At 39.2% G+C, this 23,029-nt stretch overlaps 1 protein-coding gene across 1 annotated transcript; it reads right to left on the minus strand.

Moving 5' to 3' along the window:
• Window positions 1-6,363: 6,363 nt before the first annotated feature.
• On the minus strand, window positions 6,364-22,677 carry P4HB (prolyl 4-hydroxylase subunit beta). The gene is made up of 11 exons (XM_034412885.3): window positions 22,436-22,677; window positions 20,869-21,075; window positions 17,347-17,480; window positions 16,831-16,968; window positions 15,049-15,153; window positions 14,724-14,849; window positions 13,372-13,572; window positions 11,837-11,957; window positions 11,206-11,387; window positions 10,808-10,894; window positions 6,364-7,366 (listed from the first exon to the last, which is right to left on the minus strand). The coding sequence occupies exons 1-11, from the start codon at window positions 22,593-22,595 to the stop codon at window positions 7,283-7,285; spliced, it is 1,545 nt and encodes a 514-aa protein (XP_034268776.2). The 5' UTR covers window positions 22,596-22,677; the 3' UTR covers window positions 6,364-7,282.
• Window positions 22,678-23,029: the final 352 nt, after the last annotated feature.

The raw sequence follows: 23,029 nt of genomic DNA on the forward strand, positions 1-23,029 counted from the left end.
TATGAAAAAAGAAATGGAAAGTTTGCAAGGATTAAATGTGTTTACACCCATAACTGCTCCTAAAGATAAAACTATTATTGGCACCAGGTGGATATATAAAATTAAAAATTTGGAAGGAGGCAATTCATTATATAAAGCTAGATTAGTTGCTCAAGGCTACGCACAAAAATATCCAGAGGACTATACAGACACTTATTCCCCTACTGTAAGGACCGAGAGTGTCAAAACAGCTTTAGTGGTAGCATCAGCACTCAACCTTGATGTATTCCAATACGATATACAAACTGCGTACTTACACGCAAAATTAGATAAGGAAATATATGTAAGGGCCCCTCATAGTCAATACACTAATAGGAATGAGACTTGGTTGTTAAACAAAAGCTTATATGGATTAAAACAATCCGGTAAAAGATGGTATGATTGTTTAGTGAAAGTACTCAATACCATGGGTTTTAATGCAACCTCTGCTGATAACTGTTTCTTTATCAAAAGGAGTAATGATTGTATTGAATTTGTGTTAATTTACGTAGATGATATATTGTACATTGGTAAACACAAAGAAAAAAGAGAAATGTTTGTAAACAAATTAAATGAACATTTCTCACTAAAATCATTAGGTAAAGTAAACAAATATCTTGGTGTACAGATCAGTAAAACAAAGAAGGGTTTCCAGCTCACACAAAAGGATAAGATTTTAGAACTCTTGAACAAATGTAATTTGATGGACGCTAAACCTTGTGATACACCTATGCAAACTGACTTTCTTAGAAATACTAATGAACCATCTTTGGAATTCAAAGATAACACGTTTTATAGGTCAATTATAGGTTCACTCCTTTATATATCTAATTGGACTAGACCAGATATTGCTTTACCACTCAATTTATTATCTAGGTATGTCAGTAAACCAACAATATATCATTGGGAAGCTATCAAAAGAATTTTAAAGTATTTAAAAGGCACAATAGATTTTTGTCTTGTATTAGAACCAAATTGTAACAAGGAACCGAGACTTGTATGTTATGCAGATGCGGATTGGGCAGGAGATACATCTTGCAGAAAAAGTACATCAGGATACATTTTCTTTCTAAATAACTGTCCAATTTATTGGTACACCGGCAAGCAAGAACTAGTAGCTACTTCAACGACTGAAGCAGAATACATTTGTTTGTCTAAAGCTGCAAATAACCTTGTATGGTTTAATGACTTGATCTCTGAAATTTGGAAGAAACCTGCTTTACCTTTCATCATGAATGAAGACAACAAAGCAGCTATTGAAATCTCTAGATCTGATGCTATTGGGCAGAGATCTAGACACATAGATATAAAGTTTAAACATGTGAGACAACTGTCTCACGATGGATTTATAAAAGCTGTGCACTGTGATACTTCAGAACAAATAGCTGATATATTAACAAAGCCTTTGCCCGGTAAACAACATAAATATCTAACTTCCAAACTGCATGTAATGTATAGTCCTGAACAAGAATGTAATTGGTGTCATACAACCAATCGGCATTTAGAGGGGGATTTGTTAGATATAAATGCCTCTTTCCCTACTCTGTAAATAATGTATATAAGGAATATCAAGGGTTAACTGACTCTCTGACTTATAATGTATTCATGACTCATCACTTGTACATATAGCTCCACCCATTGTGTATATAAGAAGCTGATCACCACTTTTACCTCGCTTCTATCTGTAAATATTCAGTGAATATAGAATGCCATCTGTGATTAAACAGAGCTTTATTTGAATATATAATTCTTATCTTAATTATTGAGTCTGATCCTGAAAATATTGCAACAGATAGAACTCACTATAAATGAGTTATTGTCTTAAACATCTGGAGGCTGGGGACATTTCACATTATCTCAAGTTAAAAATCTGGGAACCAACAACATGCAAGTCAGGAAGTGAACTTGTGGGGTTTTAGCAAAAGGTAAACAATTCCACACCTGTATGTGATACAAGCAATGGGAAAAGAAGACCAAAATATCTGAAGGACAGCAAGTTACTTGCTGCGATTACTACTGAAGCATAGCTCTGCTCAGGCCCAACCATCACATCCAATTAAAAGAGTTGCTTAGTTAAAGTTCAGCAATATTAGGAGGGCCATATGTTCCCCACCCTAATCCAAGTTCTTTCTCAAAGACTTCCTCTCAGGGCCCACACTACCAAAAAACCAAGAGTTACAGATTGTCCAGCTGTTGGTATGAAAAGACCCTGCACATTAAGTACTGTCTGGCTCTTACTGCTAAACATCATAGACCCACAGGAAAAAGCTACTCTCCTATAATCTTCACAGAAGAAAAATGAACTTAAACAGTCAGGCAACCCACCAGGAATATTTCCACCTTACATACTTCTATAAGCAAGAAAGTCACAGTGTAGATTCACATTAAAAAATTACAAAGGTTCCAGGGTTGCAGGGAGACATGACATGGCATGTAAACACCAAAAAAGCACATATGCATAATGCCGGGCTATTGCTGTGGAAATTCTAAGTTGATATGTACAGGCATGAATAGTTTTGGTGGTAAAATGCTATTTAAAATAAACTAAGCAGCAAAAACTGCATCAGAAATTGCCTGACATCCTCTTCTTCTGCCACAACAGAAAATAAATTGTCAGCAAGCTCTCCTGCTCTTCAACAAGCAGCAGCAGCTTGTTTTCCTCAGCTACACGTAATGAGGCATGTTCACCTCTCATCATATGACAGAATGACATAGTTGCTTACAAAAATATTGTTCAGTTGAGATGGCCAACAGTCCAGGACTTCATCCATAAAGCAGGTAATAGTTGCATATTACATACTTCTCTGGACGTTTCTATGAATTAGAAGGAATTCAAAACTTGATGACCTTTAGAAACAATTTGTACTTTGATGATCCTGAACGTAATAGCTCTGTACTTTGGGATGGCAAGGATTTCTCTCTCTGACATACACAGAGTTGTCCTTTAAGTGATACTTAGAATAAAGCTAAAATTGTATCTGGAATACCTTATCACAAATTTTGAAATAAAGATATTGGGATAATGTACAGGACTGAACAATTTACTCTGATTCAGAAAACACAGATAAAAATATAGGCTGAAGCCAACTGAAAAAAGTTACCAAATACACTGAAGTTCAAAATTCTATCCAAGAAAGCTCTACGGTATATATGCTAGATTCAAGCCAAGCACTCCAGGAAGCTTCTATTTCAAATATGAACAGAGGTGATTATTTTTTCCTTCCATTAAGAACAATCAGTTTCAAATCAGGAATAAAATCAAATAATTTTAGAAGTATCTTTTCAAGTGAAGGCTATGAATACATGAAAGTCAGAGGATACAGAATGATCCTTAAGGCTTTATGTTCCTGGCGAAATTTGATGAAGTCCCTCAAACCACTACTACATACTACTAAATACAGCTAAGTTCTACAGCTGAGGAATAGCAACTGAGAATTAGAATAGAGCTGGAACCTGGAAGGAACCTTGGAGGTCTTCTAGTCCACTAGCAGATCCACATATTTGTAAAAAGCATTACATGCTTTTAAAAATCTAAAATCTAATAATGGCATTTTTTTCCAGCTCATAATTTTGAGGTTACTCAGTTTGGCTTGTATTGACTTCAAGTACTCTACTAATAATTCATTTCCAGCTTTACTTAATAAAAAGCTGTTCTATTGCTGTTTTTTTATCCAGCTATCACATTCAGAGATACTGATTTTTTTTTTTAAAAAAATCTCAATAATAAAGTCAGCCAGCCTTCTCACTGGTTGACTTTATTGTCACTTTTAGTCCTAGGAATTGGCACATGCAACAGGAGGGGAGTAAATGCATGTCTTCCTTATTCTTTTTCCCCAATAGCTTCTAAGTGTGAAGATGGTAAATTCCTCCCATTTCCTTTCTCTTCAGCTTTTGAAGTATTGTGAGTTATCCACAATTACAGTGAGTTAAAGAAAAGGGAAATAGGAACACAGGTCTTGCTAGTCCTGGTTTATCATAATCACTACACCATTAGATAATCTATATGAAATAATCCACTAATGCAATTAAATTTTCCCAGATTCTTAATGTTCCATGCAACAAGCAAAATAACTGAAGTGCAATATCTGAGGTAATCTCAGGAGTGAGAAGAATGATCTTTCCAGAAGCCAGATATTTATACTTCTTCCCAAAGCATTAAAGCAGAAATGTTCAACTCATAGGGAGCTAATACACCAGAAACATTCCTATCCTGTATGCAATTCAAAATATTAGTCTTGACGAGAATTTGCAGTACTTGACACACTAGGCTGATTCCTCAGACCCTACACTTCTTATAAACAAATCTCCCATAAAAATAATTGTATTCCCATTTGTCTGTGGTATTTTTAGTGCGTTTTTTACTTGAGTTTCCTAAGAGTTTAGTTTAGTTTAGTTTATTTATACTTATATGCCGTCCTTCTCCCGAAGGACTCGGGGCGGCTCACAAAAATAAAACAGTACAACAGTAAAATTACGACTAAAATACTCAATTAAAATCCCCAAAAGATTAGTTAAAACTCCCATCAGATCAGCAAATTTGTTGGAAAAGCCATGTCTTCAGGTCAGCGCAGAAAGAGCGGAGGTCATGGGCCATCCGGAGCCCAGTGGATAAACCATTCCAGAGGGTCAGTGCGCCCACAGAGAACGCCCTCATCCTAGGCACCATCAGCCTACATTGTCTGGCCGATGGGACCCAGAGGAGGGCAATCCTATGTGAGCGCACTGGGTGGTTGGAAGCAGGCAGGTGATCCTGCAAATACCCCGGGCCCATGCCATGAAGGGCTTTATAGGTAAGTACCAGCACCTTGAAGTGGATCTGAAGGACCACCGGTAACCAGTGCAGCTCGTGCAGGAGAGGTGTAATACGGGAGTAACGGGAAGCCCCCGTAACAACCTCCGTGGCCGCATTCTGGACCATCTGGAGCCTCCGGGTGCACTACCAGAGCAGCCCCATGTAAAGGGCATTGCAGTAATCCAAACGAGAGATGACGAGAGCATGGGTGACTGTACGGAGGGCATCCCTGTCTAGGAAAGGGCGTAACTGGTGCACCAGGCGAACCTGTGCAAAAGCCCCCCTTGTCACGGCTGTCAGAGGTTAATATAAGATTGCTTGATCTAGTCCAATTATCCTTTCTTTTACCTTAAAAGGACTGTGGGGGCACTTTGATGCAAGAACAATGAAGTAGCTAAGATAGCAGTATAGAAAAGCCCAGCATACTACTTTATTAATATGCTCAGGGGTGGATTCTACTTACCTTTACCACCGGTTTGCAATGGGGTGCGCGTGCAGTCTTCTGTGCATGCGCATAAGCGTTTTGATGACGTCAGAGTGAGTGGCCGGAGCCTCCCGCCAGTTTTACTACCGGTTCTATAGAACCGGTGCGAACCGGGGGGAACCCACCACTGAATATGATATATAGACTAAGCATAATTATGGAATTATAGTATATAGTAAATTGGATGGAAAGTCAGAATTGATGCATCTTTCATTCTTATGTATTAGTTGAAACGCTGCATCTAGTTTAATTTTAACCTGGACAATTACAGTTCTAAGACATTATCACAAAACAAATTTGGTGGAGAAAGTGATGGTGAACCTTTTCGGCACAGTGGCCAAACCAGAACATGTGCATGTGCATGCACGTGTGCGCTGAAGCTCCGGAAACTCGAAGACCAGCTGGTCAGTGTGCATGTATGTGCCGGCCACCTGGTCTTCTGGTTTCCGGCGTGCACATGCACACCAGCCAGCTGGTCTTCACGTGTGTCGGAGCCCCAAGTTGTCTTTGGGTTTCTGGGGCTGCGGCACGCATGAAGATCAGCTGGCCGGTGTGCACGTGCACACCAGAAACCAGAACAGCAGCTGGCAACAGCGCGTGGGCCCACAGAGAGGGCTTTGTTGTGCCACCTCTGGCACGTGTGCCATACGTTCTCCATCATGGCCCTAGAGCAATTAGCATGGGGTCCTGCTGTTGAAGACACCAAGTTGTATGTATTGCTTTATGTATGTAATGTATTGCTCTTTTTGCATTTCTCTGTTTTCCAAGCAGACTCTTTACCAGTTTGATTCAGATACCACATCCATGCTGTTTGAATAACAAGCGTTTAGAAAAAACTATTTTGAAAATATTTCCTTGAATTTGAATATTTGTACATAGATTTTCCTCTATAGAAATGCTTTTTCTGTACTCCATATAATCTATGACTGGTTAACATTTCTGTCTGGATGGAAACTATGATGCAAACAAATACTAGCGAAAATTCCTTAATTCAGCCTTTCCAGTCTGCCTCATTTATAGTCCTTCTTAAACTATCCTCCAAATTTAAAGAAAACAGCAAGATCCAGAAGAGTATTAAAATTAACTTTTATTTGGCCAATGAGTTCCATTCCTTTGAGCATCATGGATGCTTAAAATGAATTCCATTGAAACACATCATCCTCTTTGTAATACAGACTTTCCATGGCTCTCAAGTATCCCCACAAAACTCCTTAGTTATCAAGTGTCCTTTTTGTTGCATTCAGAGAAGTTATTTCCCAACAGTCCCCAGAAAACGCATTTGCAAAATAATGTGTAGATAGCAAGGCTTTTGTTTCATTGCAGGTGAGATAGCAACTCAAGTTAGATTTCGCTTTATGGAAGGAGGCAATTGGACTCTCATTCCTCAGCAACGGTTTCCTACCCTTCCAGATCTTTGGATGACAGAAATCAATTGTACAATATAAAGAGGACATGAGACTATGCAATGAGTTAAAAGGACCTACTCTACCCCACTTATTCTCTTGGTCAGCCTAGTGATTTCTTCCACATTGGAATGGTCCGGGCGAGAAAAGCAACAGTAAAGCATAAGGAAGAAAAGCTGGGACAATAACCAACAGTCTGCTGGGTCAACAGCAGCATATGTCATTTAGACAAAGTGTGATTAATGTTTAAGGATGCCTTATTCATGAAGTTGGTTAGGCAATAGGACATATTATCATTTCAATCTGCTTCTACCCAGGCCGCAATAGTCTAAGGAAATGTACATCACAGTTTTCAAATGAAAGAAGAGGGAAAAAGGCAAGAAAAAAGACCCAGCAGTTTGCCAACTAGTCAGATCCTTCTTCAGCATAGAATAAAACTAGATTTGTTTGACAGGTTGGAGGAATGGGTTAATTTCCAGGGAAACCTGGAACCAGTTTCAGTCTTCTGGTTAGAATTTGTTTGCTGACTTGCTTGAGTTGGCAGCCGCAGCATAGTGTCTGGGGATATGCAGATTGGACTTCTGTTTACAGTTCATCTTTTTGAGCTGCAGCTTCTTCTTCCTCTTCAACATCTGGCTCCTCTTCTGCATCCTCTAGATCTTCCAGATCCTGTTTGAATGAAGAAAGGACTGGTCAATTGTTTGGAGATGCTTGTGTCTCTAGTTTGATTCTCTAGACAATACAGAGCTAGAGTATTGTGAGAGCAGTTGCTATAGAGACCTTACCAGTATGGTAATTCAGGATCTGCCGTTATGCTTGAAATGTAACTAACTCAATGGGTCTTCTGCTAAAACGTGCAAGACCAGGAAAATCCCATGCATTCCAAGAAGCCACATAACACCAAACAATGGATAACAAAATGCCAAAAGCACATTGTCCACAAGCATTTCCATACAGCAGATAGAAGGGATTTCAAGGCAGTGGGGTACAGTTAGGTTTCCCACATATTCTGTAAAATTACAATCTTTTTAATGAATAAAAATAACAAAGGGGTAATAACTTTTATCACACATAATGTAATTTCCCAATTTCAAAGTACCTGACATCACAGTTCAGATACCAAATGTAACTAAACTGTTGTTCTCCAGATGTGATGTAAGGTTCTGTCAATAAACAGAGGCTCTCCAGATATTATAGGAAGAAAAAAAGGTTGCATGTTGAATCTAAACTCAAGAATGTGACCCACCAGTTATAGTAAGAAAAGTAAAAACTAGATCAAAACATCTGACCCAGTCAATAATGCCACACTATTCAAAAATAATAAACATCTTTTATATAATAATTAATAGTTAAAATTTCTGGGTAATAGACAAAGAGCCAGTCTGGTATGGTGCTTAAGGCACTAGGCTAGAAGCAGGAAGTGTGTGTGTTATATTCCCACCTCAGGCATGAAGCCAGCTGGGCAACCTTGGGCCAGCCACTTTCTCTCAGCCATAGGAAGCAGGCAATAGCAAGTCACTTCTGAAATCTTGCCAAGAAAACTACAAGGACTTGTCTAAGCAGTCGCCAGAAGTCAACACTGATTTGAAGATGCATACACACAAACGAACAAAATCCTGTTCACAGGATGGGTTCAAAGGATCATATTGATTATAACTCTCTTGTTTATATTTCTTACAGGTTTTCTCAAAGAGCAACCATGACTGCTTATCTCGCTTCAGCTTTCATTTAGTTTACAGACCTGGAAGGTCTGAAATGCAAAGATTGGTCATAAAGTTACTTCTTCATCTCCATTCTAATTGTGAAGTCAATAAATGAGGCAGAATAAAATGAGGAGTATTTGTCACCAAGTAACATCTGGTACAAAATGTTAACTCAGAAAAAAGAAACAAGCGTTCCCTTATGTTTAAAGAAGAGTCCCATTGCTTATACCTGCATCACAATATTGATTCTCTACCAGAATAGAGTAGAGGTCATGGTCTTTTTACACAGAGAATTGTTTCTAATTTTGATCCTACCCAATCCTTGTTTAGTCAAGCCATTCAGAAAAAAAACTGGTAGTCAGTACTTTTTGATCTACTCTAAACCACTGATCATCACCATCTTGGGTCTAATAACCCAATAACACTTTTTTTTGTTAATCCCATTTTGAATTAAATCTCACAAAACAAAGGTGAAGAATTGTATGCCTTCAGAAATGTTATGTATCAGATTAAATGAAATTTATAATTATTTTATAAAATTATGAGAGTTTATAATTTTTTGAAATTCATCAGGTCAGTTAAGAGTAAGCTAAACTTATTCTTAAGGTATAGTGCCTCAGTGATGCAACCCAAAGGTCTTTGCCACTGTTACCACCTCCTAAAGCCACCAAGTATGATCACCTGAATTCCTTGTAGGACAGAGATGATGCAAAGAACCTGAATTAGGCATCAGTCTTGGGAATGAAGGAAATGATTGCATATCTTAGATCAGCCAAGGCTAGCATGGAAACTGAGTTAGTTGAAAGGAACACTACGGGCGGGATGATGATCTAAAATAAATACTCTGTGATTTTTAACTAGTTTAGTGGTTCGCCTTCAGCTATGCCAGCTGATCTTCAGAGAAGACTTTCCTCTGTTTCCTGGAGAATAAGCTAAATTTGAATGATGCTTTCTAAGCACTATGGTCCAGCCTCATCCTTTTCCCTAGATCCTCTGAAATCAAATACCAAATATGTGAAATGTATTTACCATTCCTTATATCACTAAGCCATTTAACCATTGCTCACTGGAAATTGGGGTAACCATTTTGAGAAAAGCCAAGGAATCGGAATGATAAATAATTCTGTGTAATATATACAACCTATAACTGCTTTTGTATGTGGGAAAGTTGCTATCCATTATTATTATTATTACTACTGTTTTTTTTAAATAAAGCACTTATAACCAAGAAAAAAAAAAAAAAGAGCAACCTAAACTGAAATGAAACACGGAGGCAGTATTTTGCTTCACCTTAGCTATGTACTATTGCCAGGAATGGTGCCCCCAAATCATACAGCAATCAAAAAAAAGTTGAACTGAATTAATTTCCCCTAATGGTGTAAAGCAGCGGTCCCCAACACCCCCCCCCCCCCCCCCGTCTGTGGTCTAGTATTGGGCTGCAGCATGCCAGAAATTGGGCCATGCAAACAAGTGAAGCTCTATTCGTAGGATGCAGGTAGCATGTGAAACCACACCCCCTTCAGTCCATGGAAAAGCTTCTCTCCACAGAACCGGTCCCTGGTTCCCAAAAGGCTGGGAGCCACTGGCGTAAAAAGCTCAAAACAGTGGATAACAAACCAAATCAGGAGTTTCCATATATACATAATGGTAAAGAATGTGCTCTAATGCCTGCCATCAAAAATAACTACAGATACCTACATCCCCAGCCCTAGTAAGCAACTTGAAATCACCGCTATAGAATCTACTATGTACAGGAATTCTACAGGACTGTCAGATACAATATGCCATGGGCGAGTTGCTAGATTCTCACATGCCAATATAAATGGATAATCCACAGCATTTCTAATTTTGTCCTTTCATATTTACCTTTTAAATAAGGCTAAAAAATATAGCAGCATAGTAGCAGAGCTAGTAGCATCTCTGTCAATGAAGCAGAGACTAGTTATGCATGCTAAAAGCAACAACTCTGTGACTGAAAGAAGATGTCCACACCTGCTGATGGACTTTTGTCTGCCCACTGAAGATTCAATCTCACGACAACTATGGGTTGTTAGACCAAGGCTGAGGGGAATGCAAACAATGTTTTTTTCAGCATTCTTCTGAACATGGAAATGTTTTTATAGGCTCCTGCATTTTACATGGCCTCAGTCTACATGGAATTGCAGGTATTCTGAACACCCTTACTGCCGTCCCAGCTCATTCTGGATATTACCAGCTGTGTTTTGTTCACAGGTTGCTATGGAATAACATTCTGTTGCCAAAAGCCATAACTAGATTTACAGGATAGAGCTGCCACTTCCTCAGGGATCTGACTTGTGTCCAGGAGCTGAATCAATCTCTCTCTCTCTCTCTCTCTCTCTATATATATATATATCAGAGTAGAATATCATAATCCTAAAATACTCACATTCTCATCTACACCACCATCTTTTCCACCGCTTTCTAGGAACTTCTTAAAACCTTCCAATGTCCTCTCTCCACTGTAATCTAGAACCTAGAAAACGAAGTAATAAGAATTATTACCAAGAGACAAATCTAGGGCCTCAGTGGATGAAGGATTCACTTCTGAACAGCGAAAAAAATAAAAAATAAAATAAGGAGAGAGGATGTTAGAAAATTCACCTTCACCCATATGAGTCGAAGAGGAGCCAGCCACTAGATTCCCATGAATGCTGCAAGGAAAAAATAGATGACCATCCTCTATTAAACTATTTTTCCTATACATCAAGGCACACATGCACCCAAGCATACCCCAAAGCAGGGGTATGTCAACTCTGTCAAGTTTCAATGTACAAATGCACTCACCGTTCTATCAGGGCCAGCAGGGAAATACTTGAGAGTAGGGAAACTGTGGACCTTCACAGCCTCAACTTCGTTCGCTGTAGAGTCCATCTTAGCAATAATGATGTTTTCGTGGTCCTTGTAAGTTTCTCCAAGTTTATCCCAAATGGGAGCTAACTGTTTGCAGTGGCCACACCAAGGAGCATCTGCGAACCAAAAGATAAATTATTTTAACAGCTATTCAGCATCCACAACTCTCTCCCCTCTTTTAATTTGGCTGCTGAGAAACTTTCCTCTCATTAATCATATATAATTTCAAACAATATAAACATGTCTATGTACACATACATTGCTATCGGTAAAATACTTGGTAGTACAGGAGCCTTGGTAGTACAGTGGTTAATGCACCCTGTTATTAACACAGCTGCCTGCAATTTCTGCAGGTTCGAATCTTACCAGGCTCAAGGTTGACTCAGCCTTCCATCCTTTCTAAGGTAGGTTAAATGAGGACCCAGTTTGTGGGGGCAATAAGCTGACTTTGTATAAATATACAAAAAGTATGAAGGCTATTGCTTAACGCATTGTAAGCCGCCCTGAGTCTCCGGAGAAGGGCGGCATATAAATCAAATAAAAAAAAAATAATAATAATACTTACAGAATTCCACAAAGACATTCTTATTTTCATCAAAAGCCACCTCCTCAAAGTTCTTCCCAACCAGAACTTTGACAGGCTGCTTGTCCCAGTCATCAGAAATCTCTTGGCTCATCAGATGGGGCTGAAATACACATGCAAAAGCAACAACATGAGAGCAACTGCATGGAATGTGTCAATAGGAAATCCCCACACCCACTGCTCCAAAGTGCAAAGCAACTGGCAAGCCAGACTATAAAAAGGCAGGTTAATATAGATTTGCTCCTTCAAGGTCACACCCCCATCCCACAACCCGAACATATCTTGCATGAGTTCTTGCATGAAGGATGCATAAGAGTAGTTCTGTGTATATTAAACTGTTACTGTCCAATCAATACTCTTGAAGTTATAAAACATAAGAAATACATAGCACAGATATAAGAATGAAGTGATTATGATGATCTAGTTGGTTTCAAGGTAAGATTTTTTATAGTATACTTCAAAGAGACTTCCTCGTTGTTTTGAATGTGTTTCCATTTTTCTTGATCACTGTCCGCACTATCTAGAGCTGATGGAAGGTATAGACCAAATGCAACTATGTTGGAAAGGCTCTTAAAATGACCATGTCAAAATTTTCAAGCCATATATTTAACATAGTCTTAAGCATGTTTTTTAAAGTTACTATTCCATGTGCTGCTTGATCTTAAACTTCAATTATAACTGCCTAATTCTAGATATATCTTTAGTTTATCTCCAGTATGTATACATATTTAATATAGATAGAAAATATCGTTATTTTGCCTTTTATTCCAAAACTACATTTTTAACCAAATAATTATCCCTGTATCTCATCTTATCTATTTTGAAGCTGACCGCCAGAAGTCTCAATAGCACACCTAAAGCAAGAGACGTTTTATTTAGATGTCTTTTCCCTATCATAAATTGGGCTTTATTGATTAAAAACATTCTTATACTTTTAGCTCCATTAGCAATTCCTAACTTTTTTTTTCAGGCAAACAGATCCTCTACATTCTTATGAACCCTGCTTGATTGGTAAGAGAAAGGGGGGGGGGGGGAATGGAAGTAAAAAAGCATAACAGTGAGAAAGAGCAAAGGAGGTGATTCAAGGAAAGCCCTGAATAACATGCACTGTAAGAAACATCGAACAGTAACTGGATCTTGGTAAGAGGCTTCCCTTTCCTTTCCAGTTTAAAATAGACATCTTCAAAAGATTCCTGCAAGGTGAGGCCAAGGCCACGTTCCTTCTATCATGCTGAGAAAAGTAATTCTTGGATCTGCACAAGTCACTCTAAAGCAGTTCCCAAATTCGTGCAGCTCACTTTACTAGCACAGTGGGACCATGTAAATCCTGGAACCATGCTCCACTGACTCTGCCCTTTGGATTTCCTAGCCAAAGCTTTGCATAGTGTAATGTCAAACTACTCTGCAATGTGAATTTAAGAGTTCATGCCATATGATAGGTCTCAATTTCCATGTGCTACTATGATCAACTCACATGGCTATCTGCTTCAAAAACCCCATTAAAAAAAACCAATTACCTTAACTTTGCCGTCCAAGAACTTGTGGCAGAAGTCCCTAATATTCTCTGGACTCAGATCATCGGATTCTGGTTTGTACTTGGTCATTTCTTCCTCCAGAGTAATAAGGCGTATGGCAGGGCATTCCTCCTTTTTGAGGCCAAAGAACTCCAAGATCCTCTGGTTGTCACTATGGTCGCTGTCAATGTAAATGAACAAGATCTTGGGGAAGAGGAGGGAAAACAGGACAATGTATGTATTAGACAAAAGCATTTGGGACAGAAGAACACCCTGAATTAAGATTTCCCCAAGATCTAACCCATCTCTCTAACTTCTCTTACACTTCATATACAATTCTAAACATTATTAGTAATCTTAAACCTGGAATAAGCAACCCTGTAACTTCTAGCTGTTTTTGAGCAGAGACCCTGAAAATAGCTTGCCAATGGCCAGGCTGGATATGAAAGCAGCAAAGTAGTGATACACAACATGTGGAAGCCAGAATGCCCAGATGATCATTAATGTTACAACACTGTATAACAAAAAAGAATGGAATTTCTATAGAGGCAAAATTCCTGTGGAATTATTTCCTTACAAAATGTCAGGCCTAGTAAGTCTTTATTTAAAATAACAATAGCACTTAGACTTATATACCGCTTCACAGTACTTTACAGCCCTCTCTGAGCAGTTTACAGAGTCAGCATATTGCCCCCAACAATCTGGGTTCTCATTTTATCAACTTTGGTAAAATGGAAGGCTGAGTCAACCTTGAACCTGGTGAGTTTCGAACTGCCAAACTGCAGGCAGTCGGCAGCCAACAGAAGCAGCCCATAGTACTGCATTCTAACCACTGTGCCACCACGACTCTTTTAAAACACACTTTTTGTTGGCTTTCTCCAGCTACAATTCCTGATTCTTTATAATGAACTGCATTTATTTTATTACAATGGGTTTATACTATTATCATAAATTTTCTGGGATTTATATAGAGAAGAATCAACCTTTAAAGAATAGAAATAAAAATAAGAATCCATAGTTTACATGCCAATTGTGTAACTATGATTTTTTGAGGGTCAGGGGACTCTGGCAAACCCCAATAACCAAATCTAGACTTTAGGAAAACCCTTTTTTTTCCCCTTGGTTCAACACCTATATGAGCAAAATAGCAATAGCACTTAGACTTATATACCGCTTTATACTGCTTTACAGCCCTCTCTAAACAGTTTACAGAGTCGGCATATTGCCCCCAACAATCTGGTCTTATGATTTTAATTCTTGATGATGTGTAACCATATGAGAAATAGAGTGTATAATAAACTGTACGAAAGTTTGCTTAGGAGTAAGTAATTATGTAGTTACTTTCTTTTATTTACCTTTCCTTTGAAGCCTTCAGCTGCTGTTTTGAAGTTATCCAGTTTACCCTCGTATTCCTCAACACTCTTAGGTAAGAACAACAGGATGTGTGTCTTAATCTCTCCGCCAAAAATTTTAGGTGCAGTCTGGAAGAGGAACAGTTGCATTATTGAAGGCAATTACATTATGTGGAATCCCAAGATTGATTTTCCTGACCATTTCACCTCCTCCCTCTAGCCTGTGGGATTCACTACCATTTGTCCTGCCTTAGATCTAAGCTGCAGACCAAATGAACAACATTATGTATCACTCAGAACATGTAAAACTTGTGATATGTTTCTTTACCTGTTCAGTAAATTCAATCACCAAGGGTAACTGGTTCGATTTGATAAAATTCAGGAGATTGTCTTTTGTTATTTCCCCATCAAAATTGTTACGACCTTCATCAAACTGGAAAAATATACAAGAATTCAGTTTACATCCAGTAAATGAACAAAATACATAGTCATGCAAGAACTTAGTAAAATAATAAAGCAAGAGTGGGTCTACCTATATGCCATAGTGATACAGAAGTATTCTCTTTCTTAATGCAGTATTCAGTTTCCAAAGAGCCTCAGCATTCATTGAGGTTTCTAGGCTAAGTGACACTGCAAACACATGTGCAGTGGAAGGTGGTAGAATACAACTGCCAAAAGCTTGAGAAAAGGACAAGGGCAATATATAATAGCGTGTGATTCCTTGATCTTTGCTCAGCCAAATTATGCAGTAAATGTGAAGTGCCCAATAATTCACTTTTCACTGGCAGATTGTTTTAAAATTGTAAGGAGCATGTAGATATTGAAACACATTTCACATTGCAAACATGACACAAAATGCTAAATGCCCAGGGTAGAAACTCAACCAAAGTTCTCATCTTACCACCCAAGTGGATTCAAGCAGCAAGCAAAGGGAAACTTGAGCACATTAAGAATCTCAATGTAATATTTCTGAAAAAGATCTGCCCACCACATTATTCCTAAAAAAATGTAAAAGGTAATTAAATGAATGCTTTAGGTCTCAGCACTTTAGATGTTAGATACTCCTGTTTTAGACAGGGTGAAATTATAGGGCTTGCTTGAATTGGACAAATGTATCCAATCAACAGAACCATTAAGAGGCAGAATTGCATACTATTAAGCCCCTAAACAGAGAGCAGCTTATTCAGAGACAATGAACCCCTGTGGAGCTATTGTTAGCTACAAAGGAACAGATGTACAGCTCTAGCACCAGGAAGTCTCTTATTGCAGAGTAACATCCACTGACGACCTTTTTTCTCATAACCTTTCCAAGCACTTGAGAGGGGAAGGGAAGCAAACAGAGGAATACCGCCTTATTGGGGGATGGATGTTCTCCCTTCAAAGGCTGGACGTTTCTGCTTTTATTCCCCCTACAGTCCAGGTTTGTATACCCCCATTTGATTATATGAACTCTCTTAAAAACCAGGGATGAGGAATCAAGAGATTTGAGAGAGAGAAAAAGCCCACTGGGCATGAGTAAGCAAGTAAGGAGGCTTTCCTCAACTTGATGTTGTCCGGATGTGTTACACTTAGATTCCCAGGATTTAAAACCATTGGCCACCCCTGTGAGCTTCAGTCCAACACACTGGAAGAGGACCAGGCTGAAGAAGAGTGAAGCATTTTACAGATAGTTGAACAATCAGTTATGTTGACTTTAAAAATGTGAATTGGGAAATATTTTGGTTCTACTGTTATACTGTCCTACTGATTCTCTGAGAGGGAAATATTATTGTGCAATTGATGCAGGACAGAAAAAAAAAATGCTATGTAATTGAAGAACCCGTAATTATTACACCAGGACATGGCAAAAAGATTTTTAGAGCCATTATAATCAAGCTTCTTCACAAAACTTTTGCTGAAGTCTTATTAATTTCAAACCATTGGTTCAAAATGGAAGAATTTGGTGGCATATAGTGAATGAATAAAAAAATATCAAAACAGATTATGCAAATATTTGTCCAATATGTGTTGTGACTGGCAGGACTTTTTGCTTGTTTCTAAAGCAGTGGAAAACAGGCAGACTAATGTATACTGAGCAATCAGGATTTCTTTTCCTCATAGACATACTCACCTTCTTAAAAAGAGCAACTCCATCTTTTTTGAGCTGATATTTGGCAAAAATCTCACTGTTGGAAGTGATCCCGAAAGGAATGTCATCAATGGCCTCTGCTGCCAACAGAAACTCTTTGGCCACATCAGATTCTGCATCCTACATTTAAAACAAACAAAATAAAAAAACCTGCATCATTATTTCAATTAGTATAGCCAGCCGGTATATCATGATTTAGTGCATACCGCAGATGCTATCATCTCAAAATTACAAGTAACCAAAAAAGTAGTAGTTAGGCACCATATTTTCCCCTATTAAGGCAAACAGGTTTACAAGAAAACTCAAGCAGAAGTAACCATATATCTGCATATACAGATTTGACAACAAGGCCAAATTCTAAACTGTTTATTACCTAATAGCTCTGCAATTGATTAGTTTGTGTTTCTGTTATACTGCCATTTTCCTCCTCCATCCCAGGAATTCTGCCATTGTCTTTTTAAAAAATCCTTCACCCTAATTTATAAATGAAAAAAATACCTTAAAGAATCCAATCACAGCAACTTCATTGGATTCCACTAGCTCTTCCGCAGCAGCTACATCTGCCAGGGTAGTGGCTGCAGGTCCTGTGCGTTTCTTTAACCAATTTAGAATGTCATCTGCTTCTCTGCCAGCTAGATTAGAGGAAAAACTTACTTATCAGGCATCGTACTTTCTTCTGTCTTTGAAGACTAAATAGAGAATAAAGCTTCACTCCCCCAAGGCTAATAAGGCTGAGTTCTACTTGTGTGCTCCTATATCCTCACTGTAATCTTCACTTATCTTAAACCAAACCCTAAATGCTCTAAAGCAGAAACAATTAATGTTTCTATACTAGGGTACTGTAATGTAACTGATTATTGTAGTTGTGACAGAATCCTTATTATTGAAACAGTCTAGGCATTTACAGTGGTACAATGTCACTTTTTTAAAAGAAAGGCAAGAATTAGGAGGCCCTATTAAGAAAACACTTCATCTACAGCAGCACAGTGGTATCTTTATCATTAAAAAAGCCGGAAGACGGCACACTGCCCAGCTGTTGAGGCATGGAGTTGTCTACTAGGTACTATCATTTGACGCTACCTTGTCTTATTTGCTATGGGCATTCTACTTGAGATTGGGAGTATTCTTCCTCATTAATATGACCAAATCTTTGAAAACTAGCAAGGAACATCCTTTAAAATTTAGGCCAAAGAGGACTTACTTGTACAAATAATAAAGGTGGGATATAAAAAAATAAACATCATTTTTAAAGTGCTGGAGTACAGTGAAAACCATATGCCAAGTCTGGATCGGAATTTCTCCCATTTTCCCAGAAAACAAAGTAAAACAAAACCTCCTCCATCACTGATCTTTGGGGTCCTTGGTGCTCTAGGAGATTGAGAGCACCCAGGACCCCACAGTTCAACCCTGAGCTACAAATACTCCCTTCAAACACCGGTCAGCTCAACCTTCACTCCCCTACCCCCACCACGTGGCTTCTGGCCACCCAAGTGCTTCATTCTTGGTCAAGGGCCACATTTTATGTACAGTCTGACCTAAAGCCAAAATTGGGTGGAACTATTATGTCCTTATCTTCTACATCATTTTCTGTCTATTCGCCCTTAACCGTCTATTCTTACATGTCTGTGTGATTAACCCAAGCATCAACTACGTTACTTCTCCCAAAAGCACAGGGTTGGAGATCTCACATAGAGAACAGAGGTTGCATCTGTACTCTACATCAGGAAACAAAAATCTATATGGAGAATGCAACACAAAAGAAAACTAAAACATGTTCTCTATCACTCCAGAGCTCAGGAGATTTAACCACAGGAAGGAAGATTCCAGTACAATGCTAGGAAAAACATACAATCATTAAGGGTAACAGGCAAACAAGCCACCTGGAAAAAGTGTGTTCTCCAGCACTGGATGTGTTTAAGCAGACTGGACAGCCCTCTACTGGGAATACTTTTATTTGTATTCCTGCACTGAAGACATGGTAACTAAAGTGGTCCTTTCCAAATGTCATGATTCTGAGATTTTAGTTATTTCCCCACCAATGTATGGCTATAAAATGCATAAGGCCAACACTCTTATTTCAGTTAGTGCAACCCTGCAGTCCAAATCAGGTGCATGTACACATGAACCCTCAGCTAAACTCATAAATTAGAAGTCAAACAATATTATTGGCTTCGTCTTACTGTCTTGTGGTTTGTAAATGACTGACAGTGATGTGCTAACTGTGTACTACAGTAGCAGGAAATAAAGTTTTCTCAGAGAATTTGCTCATGCTTTACTTTCAAGTCAGACCTTATAGCCAAAAATACGATAGCTTTCATAACTGGAAGCACCTCCAAATAGTAAGAAAGAGGTGCCTTGTTCTTAACTTCACAGAAGGAATAGCAATTAAATCCAGTCTTTCTGCATTTCAGAAGCTCTCAAATCATTCACACCATTCCAGTCCTAAGCTGAAAAAGCAAGCTCAAAGCCCAAGGGCAAAGCAAGCTCATATTATTGTTCATAGTTAAAATTATGACATTTCTTTTGTCTTGTGCTTCTAGTGTTCTTACAACAGCTTGAAAAAATGGTGACCAAACTCCCTGCAGTGCCTTTTCCTCCCTCTACAGTTGTAATATGTGCTGTGTATCACACCCACAGTAATGATTCACAACCGTGTTAGACAAGATTTATGAAATGGACACAAGTTGAGATTAATTTATTTACCAGGCTTGAAACACCTGTGAAAATGTCAACACAGAAATATTTTTACAGGTAGTCCTCAACTTACAATAGTTTGCTTAGTGACCAAAGTTACAATCACACTGAAAAAAGGGACTTCATATTTACAACTGTTGTAGCATCCCCATGGTCACATGATCAAAATTCAGATGCTTGGCAACTGATTCATAGTTATGACGGTTGGAGTGAATGTGACTACCTTTTGTGACCTTCTGACAAGCAAAGTCAATGGGGAAGCCAGATTCACTAAACAATCATCTAACTTAACTTTAATGATTCACTTAACGTGACCAGAAAGGTCATAAAATGGGGCAAAACTCAGTGAACAAATGTCTCTTAGCAACAGAATATTTGGACTCAATTGTGGTTGTAAGTCGCATCCAGGTGACCTGTATTTTAAACATTTCTGTGCTGACATTTTAAATATGGTTTGCTGTTCAAGTCAGGATTGGTTGAATATTAGAACAACATATAAGTCTAGTTAAATGAATACCATATTTGCTGCCAAATATTTTGATAGTTATTTCTTAGGGAATCTGTGGCTGAAATTCTGTTTCTAGGGAACACCTATTACAAATTCAATAGCAGACCACACTGCACTATATAGTAAGTGTAATAGATAACATTTTACAGCTATGCCACCATCACATTCAACAGAGTCACTTACTAATTTTCTTAAGTGTAATTATATATAAAGGACTATGCTTTGTTTAATTACACAAAACCAAACATAAAACATTTTAGAAGGAAAAGCTTTGTCAATATCAAGTCAAGTTGTGACACAGCAAAATTATAACAAGAGTCCCAAAACAGCTGCCTAAGTCTCCTCTAGCAATCTACAAGAGATAGTAATTATAGATGTACTAATTATAGTAAAGATGATGACTAATGGACAAAAGCTCAACATGCAAGGACAAAGGGCATAAAAGTTACCAGTAGCATGCTTTTGATGGGGCTTTCTGACCAAAGTCTGATATGAAAAAAATAAAAATAAAAGCCAATATTTTAACAGTTTCGAACTTTAGCACTGTAATCCTTCAGATTCAATAAAAATGATCTTTGGAATAAACAGAATGTCTACAAGTCTTTATACTTGATGTTTCTTTTCCCAGGAGTAAGCTCATGATCCTAGAAAAAGATGCATCCTTTTCCTTCAAATCTAAAGCACTGTACAGTTTTTCTGATGCAACAAATGTTTATTAGCTGTTCTCCTGTACAAAACCCAGTTAATCTTTGGTTCTATTGTGCAGTTAGTCCTCTAAGGAAAATTACAATTCTTTAACAGCTTCATGGTGCTCTCACCTGTGTATTCTTTGGGAGAAGACTTATCTCCATTCTTGAAGAATTTGATAGTAGGATAACCCCGAACACCAAATTGTTGGGCGAGTTCGGATTCTTCTGTAGCATCTACCTTAGCCAATCTGATTTCAGAGTTTTCAGTTTTCAATTTTGCTGCTGCTTTCACATATTCAGGTGCCAAAGCTTTACAGTGACCACACCATGGTGCATCTGTGGAAAAGAAAATTGAAATACTAGAAAACACAGCATCAAATGAATTGTGTATTTTCTACCTTTTCTGCTGATACCTTCTATTCCTAAGAATACACTTTCATTACAAAACATTTCTCAATTATTCTGGAATAGACAGAATTATATCAGAATTTTATTCAAAAAGCTTCACCTTTAATTTATATACTGCCTATAAACTTGCCTAGGACCATGAATTTCCACAGTAAAAGCGCATTATTCTCCTACAGGAAAATTACCCTTAAAAACAAGTGCCAAAAAGAATGTTTGAGGTACATCATTCGACTTTAGAACGCCACAACAGACCCTTAATACAAAATACTTGGTATCATAGCTCTCACATTGTAAACAATTCCTGCTAAAGTTGTGTGCCAAAATTAAAGTATTCCAGAAATCATTGACTGTGACAAATCTTTGATAAACTAGGCTTTTTTAACACTACTGTGAACTTTAATTAATACTGAGAAGAAAAAAAAGTAGGATGCTTTACTCTCTCCCCCCCCCCTTTCAAAGTTAAGCAGCAGAAAGGGCAACTATTTTATGGAGGAAATTAGCAAGAGTTGTTAGGAATTACGCCATCCCTCATTACGCCTTCCACATGTGGAGAGTGTCACGTCTCACAAAATTAAGACGTGTGCTAAGAGCAGCAAGAAAGAGCAGTTTTCTTGCAACTAAGGCAGTATATATTAAGAAAAAAAAACGGCTACCTCTACTTTAAACCAGGATTTGTAAGTTTCTTTATAAAAAGCATCCCGCTGTGCCGTATATTTCGTTTTATTGATAATTTTTTAATTTTCTTTTCTATCCGTCAACAGTATATAAAGGTTCTGCGGGGAACACACAACTACCACGGACGGGCACGCCTGACGCTTCACTTCCAACGCCTTCCCTTAAGCGGCACACCCCCCTCTCTTCTTTCCACGCACTTTCCTCATATACGGTACTTCGCGCAGGCCTTGCTCCCCTCTCTCCGGTCTGGGAAAGCCCATTAAGCTTCTCCTCTCGGGCTTGCAAAGCCCGTCAGTCACCCAACAAGCCAAGGTTGCCGCCTTTGGGGGCAGTTTAAGAGGCCAGAATATGCGCAAGCCCCGTTGGCAGCCGCCGGTAGCCGAGAGCCATTCGAAGCGCAAGCCCCGCGGAAAGCCGCCGGAGCCTCTCCCAGGATAGAGAGAGAGAGAGAGAGAGAGAGAGAGAGAGAGGCAGGGTGGCCTAAGGCCGCAGAAGGGGACCTTCGCCTCAAAGCCGCGGAACGGAAGGCTTGCCGAGGGGGACCCCACACACACACACACACACACACACACCCGGCGTCGCGCCGCGCCACCCGCGTCCCTTCTCCACTCACAGAACTCCACCAGGATATTCGGGTATTGCTCCAGCGCTTGCTCGAAGTTGGCGGTCTTCAGCACCAGCACGCCCTCCTCTTCCTCAATGTCGACGGCGAGGGAGGCCTGACCCAGCCACAGCAAACACAGCACCGGAGCGCAAAAATGGAGGAGCTTCATGGCGGCAGCAGCAGCGAAGGCGACGACAGCGACGGGATCTCCAGGCAAAGAGACCGAGCAACAAGAAAGCACCGCGAAAGAGAACGGTCGAACCCCGCCTCCCACTTATAAACCCGCCCTTGCCCCGCCGAGGCTACCGCCTATTGGCCACTTCCGGCCTCCTCCGAGTGACTTCTCATTGAATGGGCGTCGAGCCCCGGATCCGCCCTCATTTCGTGATTGGTCGCTGAGAAACCTAACGTCATCTTTCCTTCCACCTCCGAACAACCCGGAGAGTTTTCTGCGTTCCGTCCACTAGGATTGGCTTGTCAGACTTCATGGTTGGCTGCGATTGGATAACAGCGCCGCTCTCGTTCCGCTGTTCGACCGCCTTTGATTGGTTGCTTGGTGAAGCTTTAAACAGAGTCTACCTCTTCCTCCATTGCATTTCACCT

This window comes from Pantherophis guttatus, chromosome 2 (genome assembly GCF_059756535.1).
Source record: "Pantherophis guttatus breed Tessera chromosome 2, ASM5975653v1, whole genome shotgun sequence".
Lineage (NCBI taxonomy): Eukaryota > Metazoa > Chordata > Lepidosauria > Squamata > Colubridae > Pantherophis > Pantherophis guttatus.

What these genes read in the sequence shown, in the direction of transcription:
- P4HB (XM_034412885.3), bottom strand. Translation starts at nt 22,595, where the DNA reads ATGAAGCTCCTCCATTTTTGCGCTCCGGTGCTGTGTTTGCTGTGGCTG. An exon ending in GAATATCCTGGTGGAGTTCT is followed by an intron (nt 21,076 to 22,435) that starts GTGAGTGGAGAA and finishes TCTTTTCCACAG; the next exon opens with ATGCACCATGGTGTGGTCAC. An exon ending in CTGAAGGCTTCAAAGGAAAG is followed by an intron (nt 13,573 to 14,723) that starts GTAAATAAAAGA and finishes CTCTTCCCCAAG; the next exon opens with ATCTTGTTCATTTACATTGA.